The sequence below is a fragment of the Scyliorhinus torazame genome, chromosome 3 (genome assembly GCF_047496885.1).
Source record: "Scyliorhinus torazame isolate Kashiwa2021f chromosome 3, sScyTor2.1, whole genome shotgun sequence".
Classification (NCBI taxonomy): Eukaryota; Metazoa; Chordata; class Chondrichthyes; order Carcharhiniformes; family Scyliorhinidae; genus Scyliorhinus; species Scyliorhinus torazame.
The window spans coordinates 206,481,868-206,507,400 of NC_092709.1; the positions used below are offsets into that span (position 1 = coordinate 206,481,868).

A 25,533-nucleotide genomic window follows, 5' to 3' on the forward strand; every position below is an offset into this window, starting at 1 on the left:
CAGTTCATCGACAATACCGAGACTGTAATCAGACAGTAATCACACAACGGTTATTCGACAATACCGAGACTGTAATCAGGCAGTAATCGCACAACGGTTCATCGACAATACCGAGACTGTGATCAGAGAGTAAAAGCACAACGGTTCATCGACAATACCGGGACAGTAATCAGACAGTAATCACACAACGGTTCATCGACAATACCGAGACTGTAATCAGACAGTAATCGCACAACGGTTCATCGACAATACCGAGACTCTAATCAGACAGTAATCGAACAATGGTTCATCGACAATACCGAGACTGTAATCAGACAGTAATCACACAATGGTTCATCGACAATACCGAGACAGTAATCACACAACGGATCATCAACAATACCGAGACAGTAATCAGACAGTAATCGCACAACGGTTCATCGACAATACCGAGACAGTAATCAGACAGTAATCGCACAACGCTTATTCGGCAATACTGAGACAGTAATCAGACAGTAATAACACAACGGATCATCGACAATACCGAGACAGTAATCAGACAGTAATCGCACAACGCTTATTCGGCAATACTGAGACAGTAATCAGACAGTAATCACACAACAGTTCATCGACAATACCGAGACTGTAATCAGGCAGTAATCGCACAACGGTTCATCGACAATACCGAGACTGTGATCAGACAGTAATAACACAACGGTTCATCGACAAGACCGAGACAGTAATCACACAACAGTCCATCGACAATACCGAGACTGTAATCAGACCGTAATCGCACAACGGTTCATCGACAATACCGAGACAGTAATCACACAACGGATCATCGACAATACCGAGACAGTAATCAGACAGTAATCGCACAATGGTTATTCGACAATACTGAGACAGTAATCAGACAGTAATCGCACAACGGTTCATCGACAATACCGAGGCAGTAATCAGACAGTAATCACACAACGGTTCCTCGACAATACCGAGACAGTAATCAGACAGTAATCACACAACAGTTCATCGACAATACAGAGACTGTAATCAGACAGTAATCACACAACGGTTCATCGACAATACTGAGACAGTAATCAGACAGTAATCGCACAACGGTTCATCGACAATACCGAGACAGTAATCAGACAGTAATCGCACAACGGTTAGTCAGCAATACTGAGACAGTAATCAGGCAGTAATTGCACAATGGTTCATCGACAATACCGAGACTGTAATCAGACAGTAATAACACAACGGTTCATCGACAATACCGAGACAGTAACCAGACAGTAATCACACAACAGTTCATCGACAATACCGAGACTGTAATCAGACAGTAATCGCACAACGGTTCATCGACAATACCGAGACAGTAATCACACAACGGATCATCGACAATACCGAGACAGTAATCAGACAGTAATCGCACAATGGTTATTCGACAATACTGAGACAGTAATCAGACAGTAATCGCACAACGGTTCATCGACAATACCGAGGCAGTAATCACACAGTAATCACACAACGGTTCATCGACAATACCAAGACAGTAATCAGACAGTAATCACACAACAGTTCATCGACAATACCGAGACAGTAATCAGACAGAAATCGCACAATGGTTCATCGACAATACCAAGACAATACCAAGACAGTAATCAGACAGTAATCACACAACGGTTATTCGACAATACTGAGACAATAATCAGACAGTAATCACACAACAGTTCATCGACAATACCGAGTCTGTAATCAGACAGTAATCACACAACGGTTCATCGACAATACTGAGACAGTAATCAGACAGTAATCGAACAATGGTTCATCGACAATACCGAGACTGTAATCAGACAGTAATCACACAATGGTTCATCGACAATACCGAGACAGTAATCACACAACGGATCATCAACAATACCGAGACAGTAATCAGACAGTAATCGCACAACGGTTCATCGACAATACCGAGACAGTAATCACACAACGGATCATCGACAATACCGAGACAGTAATCAGACAGTAATCGCACAACGCTTATTCGGCAATACTGAGACAGTAATCAGACAGTAATAACACAACGGATCATCGACAATACCGAGACAGTAATCAGACAGTAATCGCACAACGCTTATTCGGCAATACTGAGACAGTAATCAGACAGTAATCACACAACAGTTCATCGACAATACCGAGACTGTAATCAGGCAGTAATCGCACAACGGTTCATCGACAATACCGAGACTGTGATCAGACAGTAATAACACAACGGTTCATCGACAAGACCGAGACAGTAATCACACAACAGCCCATCGACAATACCGAGACTGTAATCAGACCGTAATCGCACAACGGTTCATCGACAATACCGAGACAGTAATCACACAACGGATCATCGACAATACCGAGACAGTAATCAGACAGTAATCGCACAATGGTTATTCGACAATACTGAGACAGTAATCAGACAGTAATCGCACAACGGTTCATCGACAATACCGAGGCAGTAATCAGACAGTAATCACACAACGGTTCCTCGACAATACCGAGACAGTAATCAGACAGTAATCACACAACAGTTCATCGACAATACAGAGACTGTAATCAGACAGTAATCACACAACGGTTCATCGACAATACTGAGACAGTAATCAGACAGTAATCGCACAACGGTTCATCGACAATACCGAGACAGTAATCAGACAGTAATCGCACAACGGTTAGTCAGCAATACTGAGACAGTAATCAGGCAGTAATTGCACAATGGTTCATCGACAATACCGAGACTGTAATCAGACAGTAATAACACAACGGTTCATCGACAATACCGAGACAGTAACCAGACAGTAATCACACAACAGTTCATCGACAATACGAGACTGTAATCAGACAGTAATCGCACAACGGTTCATCGACAATACCGAGACAGTAATCACACAACGGATCATCGACAATACCGAGACAGTAATCAGACAGTAATTGCACAATGGTTATTCGACAATACTGAGACAGTAATCAGACAGTAATCGCACAACGGTTCATCGACAATACCGAGGCAGTAATCACACAGTAATCACACAACGGTTCATCGACAATACCAAGACAGTAATCAGACAGTAATCACACAACAGTTCATCGACAATACCGAGACAGTAATCAGACAGAAATCGCACAATGGTTCATCGACAATACCAAGACAATACCAAGACAGTAATCAGACAGTAATCACACAACGGTTATTCGACAATACTGAGACAATAATCAGACAGTAATCACACAACAGTTCATCGACAATACCGAGTCTGTAATCAGACAGTAATCACACAACGGTTCATCGACAATACTGAGACAGTAATCAGACAGTAATCACACAAAGGTTCATCGACAATACTGAGACAGTAATCAGACAGTAATCACACAACGGTTCATCGACAATACCGAGACAGGAATCAGACAGCAATCACACAATGGTTCATCGACAATACTGAGACTGTAATCAGACAGTAATCACACAACGGTTCATCGACAATACTGAGACAGTAATCAGACAGTAATCGCACAACGGTTCATCGACAATACCGAGACAGTAATCAGACAGTAATCGCACAACGGTTAGTCAGCAATACTGAGACAGTAATCAGGCAGTAATTGCACAATGGTTCATCGACAATACCGAGACTGTAATCAGACAGTAATAACACAACGGTTCATCGACAATACCGAGACAGTAACCAGACAGTAATCACACAACAGTTCATCGACAATACCGAGACTGTAATCAGACAGTAATCGCACAACGGTTCATCGACAATACCGAGACAGTAATCACACAACGGATCATCGACAATACCGAGACAGTAATCAGACAGTAATCGCACAATGGTTATTCGACAATACTGAGACAGTAATCAGACAGTAATCGCACAACGGTTCATCGACAATACCGAGGCAGTAATCACACAGTAATCACACAACGGTTCATCGACAATACCAAGACAGTAATCAGACAGTAATCACACAACAGTTCATCGACAATACCGAGACAGTAATCAGACAGAAATCGCACAATGGTTCATCGACAATACCAAGACAATACCAAGACAGTAATCAGACAGTAATCACACAACGGTTATTCGACAATACTGAGACAATAATCAGACAGTAATCACACAACAGTTCATCGACAATACCGAGTCTGTAATCAGACAGTAATCACACAACGGTTCATCGACAATACTGAGACAGTAATCAGACAGTAATCGAACAATGGTTCATCGACAATACCGAGACTGTAATCAGACAGTAATCACACAATGGTTCATCGACAATACCGAGACAGTAATCACACAACGGATCATCAACAATACCGAGACAGTAATCAGACAGTAATCGCACAACGGTTCATCGACAATACCGAGACAGTAATCACACAACGGATCATCGACAATACCGAGACAGTAATCAGACAGTAATCGCACAACGCTTATTCGGCAATACTGAGACAGTAATCAGACAGTAATAACACAACGGATCATCGACAATACCGAGACAGTAATCAGACAGTAATCGCACAACGCTTATTCGGCAATACTGAGACAGTAATCAGACAGTAATCACACAACAGTTCATCGACAATACCGAGACTGTAATCAGGCAGTAATCGCACAACGGTTCATCGACAATACCGAGACTGTGATCAGACAGTAATAACACAACGGTTCATCGACAAGACCGAGACAGTAATCACACAACAGCCCATCGACAATACCGAGACTGTAATCAGACCGTAATCGCACAACGGTTCATCGACAATACCGAGACAGTAATCACACAACGGATCATCGACAATACCGAGACAGTAATCAGACAGTAATCGCACAATGGTTATTCGACAATACTGAGACAGTAATCAGACAGTAATCGCACAACGGTTCATCGACAATACCGAGGCAGTAATCAGACAGTAATCACACAACGGTTCCTCGACAATACCGAGACAGTAATCAGACAGTAATCACACAACAGTTCATCGACAATACAGAGACTGTAATCAGACAGTAATCACACAACGGTTCATCGACAATACTGAGACAGTAATCAGACAGTAATCGCACAACGGTTCATCGACAATACCGAGACAGTAATCAGACAGTAATCGCACAACGGTTAGTCAGCAATACTGAGACAGTAATCAGGCAGTAATTGCACAATGGTTCATCGACAATACCGAGACTGTAATCAGACAGTAATAACACAACGGTTCATCGACAATACCGAGACAGTAACCAGACAGTAATCACACAACAGTTCATCGACAATACGAGACTGTAATCAGACAGTAATCGCACAACGGTTCATCGACAATACCGAGACAGTAATCACACAACGGATCATCGACAATACCGAGACAGTAATCAGACAGTAATTGCACAATGGTTATTCGACAATACTGAGACAGTAATCAGACAGTAATCGCACAACGGTTCATCGACAATACCGAGGCAGTAATCACACAGTAATCACACAACGGTTCATCGACAATACCAAGACAGTAATCAGACAGTAATCACACAACAGTTCATCGACAATACCGAGACAGTAATCAGACAGAAATCGCACAATGGTTCATCGACAATACCAAGACAATACCAAGACAGTAATCAGACAGTAATCACACAACGGTTATTCGACAATACTGAGACAATAATCAGACAGTAATCACACAACAGTTCATCGACAATACCGAGTCTGTAATCAGACAGTAATCACACAACGGTTCATCGACAATACTGAGACAGTAATCAGACAGTAATCACACAAAGGTTCATCGACAATACTGAGACAGTAATCAGACAGTAATCACACAACGGTTCATCGACAATACCGAGACAGGAATCAGACAGCAATCACACAATGGTTCATCGACAATACTGAGACAGTAATCAGACAGTAATCACACAATGGTTCATCGACAATACCGAGACAGTAATCAGACAACAGTTCATCGACAATACTGAGACTGTAATCAGACAATAATCACACAAAGGTTCATCAACAATACTGAGACAGTAATCACACAGTAATCACACAACAGTTCATCGACAATACCGAGACAGTAATCAGACAGCAATCACACAACGGTTCATCGACAATACAGAGACAGTAATCACACAGTAATCACACAACAGTTCATCGACAATACCGAGACAGTAATCACACAACAGTTCATCGACAATACTGAGACTGTAATCAGACAATAATCACACAAAGGTTCATCAACAATACCGAGACAGGAATCAGACAGTAATCACACAACAGTTCATCAACAATACCGAGACAGTAATCAGACAGTAATCACACAACAGTTCATCGACAATACCGAGACTGTAATCAGACAATAATCACACAACGGTTCATCGAGAATACCAAGACAGTAATCAGACAGTAATCACACAACAGTTCATCGACAATACCGAGACAGTAATCACTCAACGGTTCATCGACAATACTGAGACAGTAATCAGACAGTAATCACACAAAGGTTCATCGACAATACTGAGACAGTAATCAGACAGTAATCACACAACGGTTCATCGACAATACCGAGACAGGAATCAGACAGCAATCACACAACGGTTCATCGACAATACCGAGCCAGTAATCAGACAGTAATCACACAACAGTTCATCGACAATACCGAGACTGTAATCAGACAATAATCACACAACGGTTCATCGAGAATACCAAGACAGTAATCAGACAGTAATCACACAACAGTTCATCGACAATACCGAGACAGTAATCACTCAACGGTTCATCGACAATACTGAGACAGTAATCAGACAGTAATCACACAAAGGTTCATCGACAATACTGAGACAGTAATCAGACAGTAATCACACAACGGTTCATCGACAATACCGAGACAGGAATCAGACAGCAATCACACAACGGTTCATCGACAATACTGAGACAGTAATCAGACAGTAATCACACAACGGTTCATCGACAATACCGAGACAGTAATCAGACAGCAATCACACAACGGTTCATCGACAATACCGAGACTGTAATCAGACAGTAATCACACAACAGTTCATCGACAATACTGAGACAGTAATCACACAACAGTTCATCGACAATACCGAGACAGTAATCACTCAACGGTTCATCGACAATACTGAGACAGTAATCAGACAGTAATCACACAAAGGTTCATCGACAATACTGAGACAGTAATCAGACAGTAATCACACAACGGTTCATCGACAATACCGAGACAGGAATCAGACAGCAATCACACAACGGTTCATCAACAATACTGAGACAGTAATCACACAACAGTTCATCGACAATACCGAGACAGTAATCAGACAGCAATCACACAACGGTTCATCGACAATACTGAGACAGTAATCAGACAGTAATCACACAACAGTTCATCGACAATACCGAGACAGTAATCACACAACAGTTCATCGACAATACTGAGACTGTAATCAGACAATAATCACACAAAGGTTCATCAACAATACTGAGACTGTAATCAGACAATAATCACACAAAGGTTCATCGACAATACTGAGACAGTAATCAGACAGTAATCACACAACAGTTCATCGACAATACCGAGACAGTAATCAGACAGTAATCACACAACAGTTCATCGACAATACAGAGACTGTAATCAGACAGCAATCACACAACGGTTCATCGACAATACCGAGACAGTAATCAGACAGCAATCACACAACGGTTCATCGACAATACTGAGACAGTAATCACACAGTAATCACACAACAGTTCATCGACAATACCGAGACAGTAATCACACAACAGTTCATCGACAATACTGAGACTGTAATCAGACAATAATCACACAAAGGTTCATCAACAATACTGAGACAGTAATCAGACAGTAATCACACAACGGTTCATCGACAATACCGAGACAGGAATCAGACAGCAATCACACAACGGTTCATCGACAATACTGAGACAGTAATCAGACAGTAATCACACAACAGTTCATCGACAATACTGAGACAGTAATCACACAACGGTTCATCGACAATACCGAGACAGTAATCAGACAGCAATCACACAACGGTTCATCGACAATACCGAGACAGTAAACAGACAATAATCACACAACGGTTCATCGACAATACCGAGACAGTAATCAGACAATAATCACACAACGGTTCATCGACAATACTGAGACAGTAATCAGACAGTAATCACACAACAGTTCATCGACAATACTGAGACAGTAATCACACAACGGTTCATCGACAATACTGAGACAGTAATCACACAACGGTTATTCGACAATACCGAGACAGTAATCAGACAGCAATCACACAACGGTTCATCGACAATACCGAGACAGTAAACAGACAATAATCACATAACGGTTCATCGACAATACCGAGACAGTAATCAGACAGTAATCACACAACAGTTCATCGACAATACTGAGACAGTAATCACACAACAGTTCATCGACAATACTGAGACTGTAATCACACAGTAATCACACAACGGTTCATCGACAATACTGAGACAGTAATCACACAGTAATCACACAACAGTTCATCGACAATACCGAGACAGTAATCAGACAGTAATCACACAACAGTTCATCGACAATACTGAGACAGTAATCACACAACAGTTCATCGACAATACTGAGACTGTAATCACACAGTAATCACACAACAGTTCATCGACAATACTGAGACAGTAATCACACAACAGTTCATCGACAATACTGAGACTGTAATCACACAGTAATCACACAACGGTTCATCGACAATACCGAGACAGTAATCAGACAGCAATCACACAACGGTTCATCGACAATACCGAGACTGTAATCAGACAGTAATCACACAACAGTTCATCGACAATACTGAGACAGTAATCACACAACAGTTCATCGACAATACCGAGACAGTAATCACTCAACGGTTCATCGACAATACTGAGACAGTAATCAGACAGTAATCACACAAAGGTTCATCGACAATACTGAGACAGTAATCAGACAGTAATCACACAACGGTTCATCGACAATACCGAGACAGGAATCAGACAGCAATCACACAACGGTTCATCAACAATACTGAGACAGTAATCACACAACAGTTCATCGACAATACCGAGACAGTAATCAGACAGCAATCACACAACGGTTCATCGACAATACTGAGACAGTAATCAGACAGTAATCACACAACAGTTCATCGACAATACCGAGACAGTAATCACACAACAGTTCATCGACAATACTGAGACTGTAATCAGACAATAATCACACAAAGGTTCATCAACAATACTGAGACTGTAATCAGACAATAATCACACAAAGGTTCATCGACAATACTGAGACAGTAATCAGACAGTAATCACACAACAGTTCATCGACAATACCGAGACAGTAATCAGACAGTAATCACACAACAGTTCATCGACAATACAGAGACTGTAATCAGACAGCAATCACACAACGGTTCATCGACAATACCGAGACAGTAATCAGACAGCAATCACACAACGGTTCATCGACAATACTGAGACAGTAATCACACAGTAATCACACAACAGTTCATCGACAATACCGAGACAGTAATCACACAACAGTTCATCGACAATACTGAGACTGTAATCAGACAATAATCACACAAAGGTTCATCAACAATACTGAGACAGTAATCAGACAGTAATCACACAACGGTTCATCGACAATACCGAGACAGGAATCAGACAGCAATCACACAACGGTTCATCGACAATACTGAGACAGTAATCAGACAGTAATCACACAACAGTTCATCGACAATACTGAGACAGTAATCACACAACGGTTCATCGACAATACCGAGACAGTAATCAGACAGCAATCACACAACGGTTCATCGACAATACCGAGACAGTAAACAGACAATAATCACACAACGGTTCATCGACAATACCGAGACAGTAATCAGACAATAATCACACAACGGTTCATCGACAATACTGAGACAGTAATCAGACAGTAATCACACAACAGTTCATCGACAATACTGAGACAGTAATCACACAACGGTTCATCGACAATACTGAGACAGTAATCACACAACGGTTATTCGACAATACCGAGACAGTAATCAGACAGCAATCACACAACGGTTCATCGACAATACCGAGACAGTAAACAGACAATAATCACATAACGGTTCATCGACAATACCGAGACAGTAATCAGACAGTAATCACACAACAGTTCATCGACAATACTGAGACAGTAATCACACAACAGTTCATCGACAATACTGAGACTGTAATCACACAGTAATCACACAACGGTTCATCGACAATACTGAGACAGTAATCACACAGTAATCACACAACAGTTCATCGACAATACCGAGACAGTAATCAGACAGTAATCACACAACAGTTCATCGACAATACTGAGACAGTAATCACACAACAGTTCATCGACAATACTGAGACTGTAATCACACAGTAATCACACAACAGTTCATCGACAATACTGAGACAGTAATCACACAACAGTTCATCGACAATACTGAGACTGTAATCACACAGTAATCACACAACGGTTCATCGACAATACTGAGACAGTAATCACACAGTAATCACAAAACAGTTCATCGACAATACCGAGACAGTAATTAGACAGTAATCACACAACGGTTCATCGACAATACCGAGACAGGAATCAGACAGTAATCACACAACGGATCATCGACAATACCGAGACAGTAATCAGACAGTAATCGCACAACGCTTATTCGGCAATACTGAGACAGTAATCAGACAGTAATAACACAACGGATCATCGACAATACCGAGACAGTAATCAGACAGTAATCGCACAACGCTTATTCGGCAATACTGAGACAGTAATCAGACAGTAATCACACAACAGTTCATCGACAATACCGAGACTGTAATCAGGCAGTAATCGCACAACGGTTCATCGACAATACCGAGACTGTGATCAGACAGTAATAACACAACGGTTCATCGACAAGACCGAGACAGTAATCACACAACAGTCCATCGACAATACCGAGACTGTAATCAGACCGTAATCGCACAACGGTTCATCGACAATACCGAGACAGTAATCACACAACGGATCATCGACAATACCGAGACAGTAATCAGACAGTAATCGCACAATGGTTATTCGACAATACTGAGACAGTAATCAGACAGTAATCGCACAACGGTTCATCGACAATACCGAGGCAGTAATCAGACAGTAATCACACAACGGTTCCTCGACAATACCGAGACAGTAATCAGACAGTAATCACACAACAGTTCATCGACAATACAGAGACTGTAATCAGACAGTAATCACATAACGGTTCATCGACAATACTGAGACAGTAATCAGACAGTAATCGCACAACGGTTCATCGACAATACCGAGACAGTAATCAGACAGTAATCGCACAACGGTTAGTCAGCAATACTGAGACAGTAATCAGGCAGTAATTGCACAATGGTTCATCGACAATACCGAGACTGTAATCAGACAGTAATAACACAACGGTTCATCGACAATACCGAGACAGTAACCAGACAGTAATCACACAACAGTTCATCGACAATACCGAGACTGTAATCAGACAGTAATCGCACAACGGTTCATCGACAATACCGAGACAGTAATCACACAACGAATCATCGACAATACCGAGACAGTAATCAGACAGTAATCGCACAATGGTTATTCGACAATACTGAGACAGTAATCAGACAGTAATCGCACAACGGTTCATCGACAATACCGAGGCAGTAATCACACAGTAATCACACAACGGTTCATCGACAATACCAAGACAGTAATCAGACAGTAATCACACAACAGTTCATCGACAATACCGAGACAGTAATCAGACAGAAATCGCACAATGGTTCATCGACAATACCAAGACAATACCAAGACAGTAATCAGACAGTAATCACACAACGGTTATTCGACAATACTGAGACAATAATCAGACAGTAATCGAACAATGGTTCATCGACAATACCGAGACTATAATCAGACAGTAATCACACAATGGTTCATCGACAATACCGAGACAGTAATCACACAACGGATCATCAACAATACCGAGACAGTAATCAGACAGTAATCGCACAACGGTTCATCGACAATACCGAGACAGTAATCACACAACGGATCATCGACAATACCGAGACAGTAATCAGACAGTAATCGCACAACGCTTATTCGGCAATACTGCGACAGTAATCAGACAGTAATAACACAACGGATCATCGACAATACCGAGACAGTAATCAGACAGTAATCGCACAACGCTTATTCGGCAATACTGAGACAGTAATCAGACAGTAATCACACAACAGTTCATCGACAATACCGAGACTGTAATCAGGCAGTAATCGCACAACGGTTCATCGACAATACCGAGACTGTGATCAGACAGTAATAACACAACGGTTCATCGACAAGACCGAGACAGTAATCACACAACAGTCCATCGACAATACCGAGACTGTAATCAGACCGTAATCGCACAACGGTTCATCGACAATACCGAGACAGTAATGACACAACGGATCATCGACAATACCGAGACAGTAATCAGACAGTAATCGCACAATGGTTATTCGACAATACTGAGACAGTAATCAGACAGTAATCGCACAACGGTTCATCGACAATACCGAGGCAGTAATCAGACAGTAATCACACAACGGTTCCTCGACAATACCGAGACAGTAATCAGACAGTAATCACACAACAGTTCATCGACAATACAGAGACTGTAATCAGACAATAATCACACAACGGTTCATCGAGAATACCAAGACAGTAATCAGACAGTAATCACACAACAGTTCATCGACAATACCGAGACAGTAATCACTCAACGGTTCATCGACAATACTGAGACAGTAATCAGACAGTAATCACACAACAGTTCATCGACAATACCGAGACAGTAATCACACAACGGATCATCGACAATACCGAGACAGTAATCAGACAGTAATCGCACAACGCTTATTCGGCAATACTGAGACTGTAATCAGACAGTAATAACACAACGGATCATCGACAATACCGAGACAGTAATCAGACAGTAATCGCACAACGCTTATTCGGCAATACTGAGACAGTAATCAGACAGTAATCACACAACAGTTCATCGACAATACCGAGACTGTAATCAGGCAGTAATCGCACAACGGTTCATCGACAATACCGAGACTGTGATCAGACAGTAATAACACAACGGTTCATCGACAAGACCGAGACAGTAATCACACAACAGTCCATCGACAATACCGAGACTGTAATCAGACCGTAATCGCACAACGGTTCATCGACAATACCGAGACAGTAATCACACAACGGATCATCGACAATACCGAGACAGTAATCAGACAGTAATCGCACAATGGTTATTCGACAATACTGAGACAGTAATCAGACAGTAATCGCACAACGGTTCATCGACAATACCGAGGCAGTAATCAGACAGTAATCACACAACGGTTCCTCGACAATACCGAGACAGTAATCAGACAGTAATCACACAACAGTTCATCGACAATACAGAGACTGTAATCAGACAATAATCACACAACGGTTCATCGAGAATACCAAGACAGTAATCAGACAGTAATCACACCACAGTTCATCGACAATACCGAGACAGTAATCACTCAACGGTTCATCGACAATACTGAGACAGTAATCAGACAGTAATCACACAACAGTTCATCGACAATACCGAGACAGTAATCACTCAACGGTTCAGCGACAATACTGAGACAGTAATCAGACAGTAATCACACAAAGGTTCATCGACAATACTGAGACAGTAATCAGACAGTAATCACACAACGGTTCATCGACAATACCGAGACAGGAATCAGACAGCAATCACACAATGGTTCATCGACAATACTGAGACAGTAATCAGACAGTAATCACACAATGGTTCATCGACAATACCGAGACAGTAATCAGACAACAGTTCATCGACAATACTGAGACTGTAATCAGACAATAATCACACAAAGGTTCATCAACAATACTGAGACAGTAATCACACAGTAATCACACAACAGTTCATCGACAATACCGAGACAGTAATCAGACAGCAATCACACAACGGTTCATCGACAATACAGAGACAGTAATCACACAGTAATCACACAACAGTTCATCGACAATACCGAGACAGTAATCACACAACAGTTCATCGACAATACTGAGACTGTAATCAGACAATAATCACACAAAGGTTCATCAACAATACCGAGACAGGAATCAGACAGTAATCACACAACAGTTCATCAACAATACCGAGACAGTAATCAGACAGTAATCACACAACAGTTCATCGACAATACCGAGACTGTAATCAGACAATAATCACACAACGGTTCATCGAGAATACCAAGACAGTAATCAGACAGTAATCACACAACAGTTCATCGACAATACCGAGACAGTAATCACTCAACGGTTCATCGACAATACTGAGACAGTAATCAGACAGTAATCACACAAAGGTTCATCGACAATACTGAGACAGTAATCAGACAGTAATCACACAACGGTTCATCGACAATACCGAGACAGGAATCAGACAGCAATCACACAACGGTTCATCGACAATACTGAGACAGTAATCAGACAGTAATCACACAACGGTTCATCGACAATACCGAGACAGTAATCAGACAGCAATCACACAACGGTTCATCAACAATACCGAGACAGTAATCACACAGTAATCACACAACAGTTCATCGACAATACCGAGACAGTAATCACACAACGGATCATCGACAATACCGAGACAGTAATCAGACAGTAATCGCACAACGCTTATTCGGCAATACTGAGACAGTAATCAGACAGTAATAACACAACGGATCATCGACAATACCGAGACAGTAATCAGACAGTAATCGCACAACGCTTATTCGGCAATACTGAGACAGTAATCAGACAGTAATCACACAACAGTTCATCGACAATACCGAGACTGTAATCAGGCAGTAATCGCACAACGGTTCATCGACAATACCGAGACTGTGATCAGACAGTAATAACACAACGGTTCATCGACAAGACCGAGACAGTAATCACACAACAGTCCATCGACAATACCGAGACTGTAATCAGACCGTAATCGCACAACGGTTCATCGACAATACCGAGACAGTAATCACACAACGGATCATCGACAATACCGAGACAGTAATCAGACAGTAATCGCACAATGGTTATTCGACAATACTGAGACAGTAATCAGACAGTAATCGCACAACGGTTCATCGACAATACCGAGGCAGTAATCAGACAGTAATCACACAACGGTTCCTCGACAATACCGAGACAGTAATCAGACAGTAATCACACAACAGTTCATCGACAATACAGAGACTGTAATCAGACAGTAATCACACAACGGTTCATCGACAATACTGAGACAGTAATCAGACAGTAATCGCACAACGGTTCATCGACAATACCGAGACAGTAATCAGACAGTAATCGCACAACGGTTAGTCAGCAATACTGAGACAGTAATCAGGCAGTAATTGCACAATGGTTCATCGACAATACCGAGACTGTAATCAGACAGTAATAACACAACGGTTCATCGACAATACCGAGACAGTAACCAGACAGTAATCACACAACAGTTCATCGACAATACCGAGACTGTAATCAGACAGTAATCGCACAACGGTTCATCGACAATACCGAGACAGTAATCACACAACGGATCATCGACAATACCGAGACAGTAATCAGACAGTAATCGCACAATGGTTATTCGACAATACTGAGACAGTAATCAGACAGTAATCGCACAACGGTTCATCGACAATACCGAGGCAGTAATCACACAGTAATCACACAACGGTTCATCGACAATACCAAGACAGTAATCAGACAGTAATCACACAACAGTTCATCGACAATACCGAGACAGTAATCAGACAGAAATCGCACAATGGTTCATCGACAATACCAAGACAATACCAAGACAGTAATCAGACAGTAATCACACAACGGTTATTCGACAATACTGAGACAATAATCAGACAGTAATCACACAACAGTTCATCGACAATACCGAGTCTGTAATCAGACAGTAATCACACAACGGTTCATCGACAATACTGAGACAGTAATCAGACAGTAATCACACAACGGTTCATCAACAATACCGAGACAGTAATCAGACAGTAATCACACAACAGTTCATCGACAATACCGAGACTGTAATCAGACAATAATCACACAACGGTTCATCGAGAATACCAAGACAGTAATCAGACAGTAATCACACAACAGTTCATCGACAATACCGAGACAGTAATCACTCAACGGTTCAGCGACAATACTGAGACAGTAATCAGACAGTAATCACACAAAGGTTCATCGACAATACTGAGACAGTAATCAGACAGTAATCACACAACGGTTCATCGACAATACCGAGACAGGAATCAGACAGCAATCACACAATGGTTCATCGACAATACTGAGACAGTAATCAGACAGTAATCACACAATGGTTCATCGACAATACCGAGACAGTAATCAGACAACAGTTCATCGACAATACTGAGACTGTAATCAGACAATAATCACACAAAGGTTCATCAACAATACTGAGACAGTAATCACACAGTAATCACACAACAGTTCATCGACAATACCGAGACAGTAATCAGACAGCAATCACACAACGGTTCATCGACAATACAGAGACAGTAATCACACAGTAATCACACAACAGTTCATCGACAATACCGAGACAGTAATCACACAACAGTTCATCGACAATACTGAGACTGTAATCAGACAATAATCACACAAAGGTTCATCAACAATACCGAGACAGGAATCAGACAGTAATCACACAACAGTTCATCAACAATACCGAGACAGTAATCAGACAGTAATCACACAACAGTTCATCGACAATACCGAGACTGTAATCAGACAATAATCACACAACGGTTCATCGAGAATACCAAGACAGTAATCAGACAGTAATCACACAACAGTTCATCGACAATACCGAGACAGTAATCACTCAACGGTTCATCGACAATACTGAGACAGTAATCAGACAGTAATCACACAAAGGTTCATCGACAATACTGAGACAGTAATCAGACAGTAATCACACAACGGTTCATCGACAATACCGAGACAGGAATCAGACAGCAATCACACAACGGTTCATCGACAATACCGAGCCTGTAATCAGACAGTAATCACACAACAGTTCATCGACAATACCGAGACTGTAATCAGACAATAATCACACAACGGTTCATCGAGAATACCAAGACAGTAATCAGACAGTAATCACACAACAGTTCATCGACAATACCGAGACAGTAATCACTCAACGGTTCATCGACAATACTGAGACAGTAATCAGACAGTAATCACACAAAGGTTCATCGACAATACTGAGACAGTAATCAGACAGTAATCACACAACGGTTCATCGACAATACCGAGACAGGAATCAGACAGCAATCACACAACGGTTCATCGACAATACTGAGACAGTAATCAGACAGTAATCACACAACGGTTCATCGACAATACCGAGACAGTAATCAGACAGCAATCACACAACGGTTCATCAACAATACTGAGACAGTAATCACACAACAGTTCATCGACAATACCGAGACAGTAATCAGACAGCAATCACACAACGGTTCATCGACAATACTGAGACAGTAATCACACAGTAATCACACAACAGTTCATCGACAATACCGAGACAGTAATCACACAACAGTTCATCGACAATACTGAGACTGTAATCAGACAATAATCACACAAAGGTTCATCAACAATACTGAGACAGTAATCAGACAGTAATCACACAACGGTTCATCGACAATACCGAGACAGGAATCAGACAGCAATCACACAACGGTTCATCGACAATACTGAGACAGGAATCAGACAGTAATAACACAACGGTTAGTGGGCAATACTGAGACAGTAATCAGACAGTAATCACACAACAGTTCATCGACAATACCGAGACAGTAATCAGACAGTAATCACACAACGGTTCATCGACAATACTGAGACAGTAATCACACAACGGTTATTCGACAATACCGAGACAGGAATCAGACAGCAATCACACAACAGTTCATCAACAATACTGAGACAGTAATCAGACAGCAATCACACAACGGTTCATCGACAATACCGAGACAGGAATCAGACAGCAATCACACAACGGTTCATCGACAATACCGAGACAGTAAACAGACAATAATCACACAAAGGTTCATCAACAATACCGAGACAGTAATAACACAACGGTTCATCGACAATACCGAGACAGTAATCAGACAGTAATCACACAACAGTTCATCGACAATACCGAGACAGTAATCAGACAGTAATCACACAACAGTTCATCGACAATACCGAGACAGTAATCAGACAGCAATCACACAACGGTTATTCGACAATACCGAGACAGTAATCACACAGTAATCACACAACAGTTCATCGACAATACCGAGACAGTAATCACACAACAGTTCATCGACAATACTGAGACTGTAATCAGACAATAATCACACAAAGGTTCATTAACAATACTGAGACAGTAATCAGACAGTAATCACACAACGGTTCATCAACAATACCGAGACAGAAATCAGACAGTAATCGCCCAACAGTTATTCGACAATACTGAGACAGTAATCAGACAGTAATCACACAACGGTTATTCGACTATACCGAGACTGTAATCAGACAGTAATCACACAACGGTTATTCGACAATACCGAGACAGTAATCAGACAGTATTCACACAACGGTTATTCGACAATACTGAGACAATAATCAGACAGTAATCACACAACAGTTCATCGACAATACCGAGACTGTAATCAGACAGTAATCACACAACGGTTCAACGACAATACTGAGACAGTAATCGGACAGTAATCACACAACAGTTCATCGACAATACTGAGACAGTAATCAGACAGTAATCACACAACGGTTCATCAACAATACTGAGACAGTAATCAGACAGACTAGATCAGTGGAGTTGTTCAACATATTTCTGCAGCTACTGTTTTATTGAAAGACACTGTCACCCCCACTTTAAATTCCACTGTCACCAGTAAAACCATTACCCCCCCCCCTTTCAAGGCTGCTCGCCCGGTCGGGCCCCCAACTCCAGAAACTCCAATGGACACAGACTTAAACGGATATGGCAGACTGGTTTAACCGCTCACTGCACTAGCGAGTCCTACTCTTGTCTGCTAAACCTGCTCACTGTACCAGGAGCATCCTGGAATGCAAAGGTCACCTCTGGTTTCCTATTTCCACTGGAAATTTTTTCTTAAACCCCTTTCTCCTTTCTCATCCATCCTCACCTCCAACAATAAATGTGGGGAGCTTATGGACATTTTGCCACGAAAATCACCACTCCCCAATCAGCTGCCTCTGTCACATCCTTCACTTTCAAACTGCCACAGCCTTGTTTAATAAAGATTTCCCCCATCTCCACTCTAAATTCACAACTTTCTCTAGTTCTCTTCTCTCTCCTCATGCCCTCTCAGAACTTGTATTGTCCAAGTGATCCACCTCCACTTCCCTCAACCTTATTTGCATTAAACTGCTGACCACTGAATCCTGGTGCCCATGTTCGCCAATATCGTAAAAAGTTCTCTCTCTTCAGGTTTGTCCCTGTCTTTAAATCTTAAAATCATCCATCACTCGCTCTTAATTTGTTTGTTATTTACAGCACTGAAGGAGGCCATTCTAAATTTAAAACAAAACACTTCCCAATCGATCACCATTTAAATAATACTCTGCCATTCTGTTTTTCCTACTGAAGTGAATAACTTTACACTTACCCACATTATACTGAATCTTCCATGTATTTGCCTTCTCACTCAACTTGTCTAATTTGTCTTGAAGCCTCTTTACAGCCACCTCACTACTTACATTTCCACTTAGGTTTGCCTCTGGAAAGAGAATTTCTAAACACTTTGATTCTACACAATCCCTGGAAATGGCAAAGTAACTTGGTTCATTCTGACATTCCTAAGTTGGGAGGAGGGCGTTTTGTGTACTCCTTTATATATGTAAGTGTTCAGAAAAGACCAGGACATGACCCTCAACATGATGTAAACTAAATCACTTTAGGGTCAACTGGACGAAGGTCAAGGTGCAACGTTCTCCTATCACGAAGCTACTGCAACAACTTACCCATGGCTACAGTGATGGAGTGCAGGCCTGTGCGCATCTTCAGCAGATACTGGGTGTTCTTCTGGACCAGTTTCCCCATGGCATTTGCTACCCTCCCTATGGAGACGTCAATGCATGCACCATTTCACCAGCCAGCAGGCAGACAGACTCCTCTGCATGTGCCATTTTGTTGAAGCCCCCTGCTTCACCGATGAGCGGGCACGCATGCGCAGTGCGGCCACATTTTATTTATATGGTAAAAAGGCCGCTCGCAGCCGGCATAGTTAAAAGCCGACTGCTGTTCACTCTGCCCGGTTTCCCCCTGGCGACTAGCACCATCAGACCCACCCGCAGAGATCCAGTGCCATGGCCTCCACCTCGGAACTTGCCTGTATCTACAGCGCTCTCATCCTGCACGACGACGAGGTCATTGTCACCAAAGACAAATGCCCGGATTAAAACAGCTGGTGTGACCATTGAGCCTTTCTGGCCTAGTCTGTTTGCCAAGGCATTGGTTAATATTGACATCAATAGTCTGATCTGCAACTTTGGTGCTGATAGCAGTGCCCCAGCTGCTGCAGCAGTTGTTTCCACCGCAGCCCCTGCTGCTGCTGAAGAGAAAAAGGAAGAGAAGCAACAGGAAGAATCTGACAATGACATGGGTTTTGGTCTCTTTGATTAAACGTGCCATGCAACAACATTGTTACAATTTACAAAACAATAAGTAAAAATTGAATATAAAAGCCAGCTGCTGTGGCTGAAGAGACCGCAAATTTGCGCAATCGGAGATGCAGAAGATTTTTTTTTAAATTCTATGTAATCTTCCTGCCTGAGGGAGGCAGAGAGCAGGTCACGGCCCCCGAATGTCACCATCACGTACTTTGGGCGCGATTGCGATTCCTCCATTTTGTCAGCAGCAAACAAGGTAAGAGAAAATGGTGGGTCATGAAGATCAGCCGGCATGGGTCGCGAAGGTCGGCCAGCGTGGGTCGCGAAGGTTGGCCAGTTGGTAAAAATGGGTCCCTGGAAAAAAAAGTTTGAAAAACACTGGTCTAGAGACCGCATGGTGTGTCTGTACCACCACCTGGTGGTTGGAGGTTGCACAATTTCAAACTATGATAAAGCCCATAGGCATATCACCACAAAGTGACTGCTTGAGCTGTCTCCAACAGCTTCATCCTTATGTTTCTATGTGACATGTATGGATCCTTAATGCGATTATCTGGTATAGAGGCCTTATAACTAGATGTAATTTATTGTAATGGGGTTCCCAATGTTGAAAGTCAGGATTCCCATTATGTCACTGGTTGGGGGAGGGGGGGGTGGGGGGGGGGGGGGTTGCGACAGGGTGGTGACAATCACGTCACACTATTTACATTGACCTGAAACGCGATTTGGGCCTCCTGCCGGATTTTCCACTCCCATAACTGATCCTGCTTAAATGAAAACAGGGCTGGAAAATCCCCCCCACCCCTCGACTTGTGATCTGTCCCTGTTCCAAATTGCTTTCCCAAGTTATCAACACCATGCTTTGCTCTGACAGCTGTCAGATATTGAACCAGGCTGTTCATAACCTTGGTGTTATATTGGACCCTGAGATGAGCTTCCAAATAAATACTTGTGCCATCACCAAGACAATTTTCATAACGTTGTCTGATTTCGCACTGCCTCAATTCAAACGCTACTTGAACCCTCATTTGTGTCTTTTTTACTTCTAGACTTGACTGTTTCAATGCTCTCCTGGCTGGCCTTCCACATTTTACTCTCCATAAACTCTGTTGCCCATATCTCACCTTGCACCAAACCCAACCACTTGCCACCCCAGTGCTCATTGATCTATATTGACTCTTGGTAAGCAACACCTTGATTTTAAAATTCTTATCCTTGTTTACCCTCAATGTCCTCACCTCTCCCTAAATCTGTACCCTCATTCAGTCCTGCAGCATCTGAGATATTTGCACTCCTCTCATTTAGGCATCTTGAGCATCCCCAATTTTAATCCCTCCAAGCATCAATGCTGGTCATGCCTTCAGTTCCAAGGCACTAAACTCTTGGATTTCTTCTCTGACTCATTATCTCTCTTCCCCTATGATGCTTCTTGAAGCCTATCTCTTGGACGAAGCTTCTTGCCATTTGCTGTAATATCCCCTTATATGGCTGAACTTCAAATTTTGCTTTATTATGCTGTGAAGTGCTTTGAGACAATTTATTACATGAAAGGCACTATACAAATGGAAGTTGTTGTTGTCATGCATTGTAGAAGCCAGCCAATTATCATCCATTGAATTCTGGATGCAAATCTGGCATATTCCAGCATCTGTAGGTGATCTGCTCTGCAGGATTATTATCAAGATGCTGGAAACAACAGTTTACTCCATGTTCATTTTCTCTTTGTCAACTGATTGTTATTCTTGTCTTTCTTTAACAAAGTTCTGTAAAATTATTTTTTTTTACCGTGCATCTAGATCTTCTTGTTTGATGAGTCTTTGTGGCTTCCTGTGCCTCCACCAATGTCAAGCCTGAAGAACTGGAAGCCGCTAGAAGAAAAGAAAATATTTTCTATGATTGGAACACGGAATATTAATTTGTCAACAAAGCCCCATGTTAAAGGCAGGAATAGCACCATAACAGGAGGACATTCAGTCCATCACAATGGAACTGTGACAAGCCCTTAAACTGGAACAACCTACTGTAATTGCTCTCCCTGTATTCTTTCACCTCCTTCTTTTTCCAAAACCTATTTACTGTTAAATGCTGTACTCTCTTTGCCTCAACAGTCATTTGAGGTTTTATAATAGCCCTCTGTGTCAACATTTTTCAAATTTCCCCTTTCATCCCAGAATTAAAATTGCATGTCTGTGGTCCTTGTTAATGATTTAACAGTGGAAATGATCTTTTGTTAGTAATCTTCTTAAAATATCTGTTCTGAAAAGAACTATCAGATTCACTTTCTCCTTTGTTGTTATGGAGAAGGTTAAACACTTACACATCTTTCTTCATTACTGTCACCTTTCATTTCTAATATAATTCTAGTAAACTTTCACTGTACTTGGTTCCGTTCTACTTTGTGTAATTGGTACACAGAATAACAAAGAACAAAGAACAAAGAAAAGTACAGCACAGGAACAGGCCCTTCGGCCCTCCAAGCCCGTGCCGACCATGCTGCCCGACTAAACTACAATCTTCTACACTTCCTGGGTCCGTATCCCTCTATTCCCATCCTATTCATGTATTTGTCAAGATGCCCCTTAAATGTCACTATCGGCCCTGCTTCCACCACCTCCTCCGGTAGCGAGTTCCAGGCACCCACTACCCACTGTGTAAAAAACTTGCCTCGTACATCTACTCTAAACCTTGCGCCTCGCACCTTAAACCTATGCCCCCTAGTAATTGACCCCTCTACCCTGGGGAAAAGCCTCTGACTATCCACTCTGTCTATGCCCCTCATAATTTTGTAGACCTCTATCAGGTCGCCCCTCAACCTCCGTCGTTCCAGTGAGAACAAACAGAGTTTATTCAACCGCTCCTCATCGCTAATGCCCTCCAAACCAGGCAACATTCTGGTAAATCTCTTCTGCACCCTCTCTAAAGCCTCCACATCCTTCTGGTAGTGTGGCGACCAGAATTGAACACTATACTCCAAGTGTGGCCTAACTAAGGTTCTATACAGCTGCAACATGACTTGCCAATTCTTATACTCAATGCCCCGGCCAATGAAGGCAAGCCTTCTTGACTACCTTCTCCACCTGTGTTGCCCTTTTCAGTGACCTGTGGACCTGTACACCTAGATCTCTCTGACTTTCAATACTCTTGAGGGTTCTACCATTCACTGTATATTCCCTACCTGCATTAGACCTTCCAAAATCCATGACCTCACATTTGTCCGGATTAAACTCCATCTGCCATCTCTCCGCCCAAGTCTCCAAACAATCTAAATCCTGCTGTACCCTCTGACAGTCCTCATCGCTATCCGCAATTCCACCAACCTTTGTGTCGTCTGCAAACCTACTAAGCAGACCAGTTACATTTTCCTCCAAATCATTTATATATACTACAAACAGCAAAGGTCCCAGCACTAATCCCTGTGGAATACAATATGCAAAATGTAAATAAATACAATCAGCTAACTGTAGCCTATTAAATGTCTTAACAGATCTAACATCAGTTGCTTGCTTGTATATACCTCTGTAAACCCAGGACATGATTTTCACAATGTCAGAGCCAATTTTTGCTGCACCAAGGGCCTAACCCACAGTGTGGGAGTGACATGTTTATGGATGTGGTGTAAATGCTCATGACGGGCAGGTAAGATTTGTTAAAGTGTCATGATCTATTGAAATACCTAAAGCTTTAAGAATGAAAAATAGACTAGTTGTAGCTTTCAGTTGGAGTAAATTGAAGATAACCACTGCTGGTGTGCAATGATTGACAGGCCATCTGATGTATCTAAGGAAAAAAACATTCGCCATCTGTTCGTGCATTTTCAACAGACTTCATTGTTGAAATTTCCTAATGGTTGTTCTTATAGCTGAGTCTATTATGAGTGCAGAGCTGTTTATAAAAAGCTCCAAAACCACTTATCTCACCAGTCAGCCTGAGTTCCAAGAGGCTATTAAAGGATTAGCTAATTTTGATATGGTTAGTGAATAGAGGTTGTTTTTACAACCGATTGACAACTTAATTAAGTGGTCTCCAACCAATCGATCACAATCGACAGGTCAATCCCAGAATCTTGAACAGTTGATCTTAACTATTACTTTTTAGAGAGAGTGGGAAAAGCTGAGATTCTGTACAGTGGTTGTGGCCATAGGTTGCAAATGTAAGCTGCTGGTGAGTTTTTTAAAAATAGGAAAAAATAAGCTCAATGTCGGCACACAAGCCAATCAGAAACAAACTAATTACCCGCCTATGATGCTGTCACCACACTGCTGCAGCCGCTGTCCAGTTTTCAACTCATTCCCTGTTGTCGAATAGCGCCAAAACTTGGAATAAGCTGGGCATTTCATTTCTTCTCGTTACTAAGATTAATTTTCTAAAGCTAACATGACATGCAAGGAGCCAAGGACTTCCAAGAGTGGGATGTCCCTACCACTTCCACCAAGAATGGGAAAGTGAATTTATTTTTACAAATGTCAAATGTAAGGGGCGGTATTCTCGGTCCACCAGCCGCATTTTCCTGCACGGCGCGCCCTCCGCCAGCAGCGGGATTCTCTCTTCCCGCTACTGGCCAATGGGGTTTCCCATTGTGGCCACCCCACGCCGTC

The 25,533-nt window shown here is 42.0% G+C and overlaps 1 protein-coding gene across 2 annotated transcripts in view; it reads right to left on the reverse strand.

The window, feature by feature from the left end:
- Nucleotides 1–25,533, reverse strand: part of LOC140408913 (uncharacterized) — a 299,625-nt gene that overhangs the window by 91,256 nt on the left and 182,836 nt on the right. For both annotated transcript variants that reach the window (XM_072496790.1, XM_072496791.1), the window contains one exon: nt 22,724–22,806. In XM_072496790.1, the coding sequence (XP_072352891.1) occupies nt 22,724–22,806 (83 nt within the window). The remainder of the gene's footprint in view (nt 1–22,723; nt 22,807–25,533) is intronic.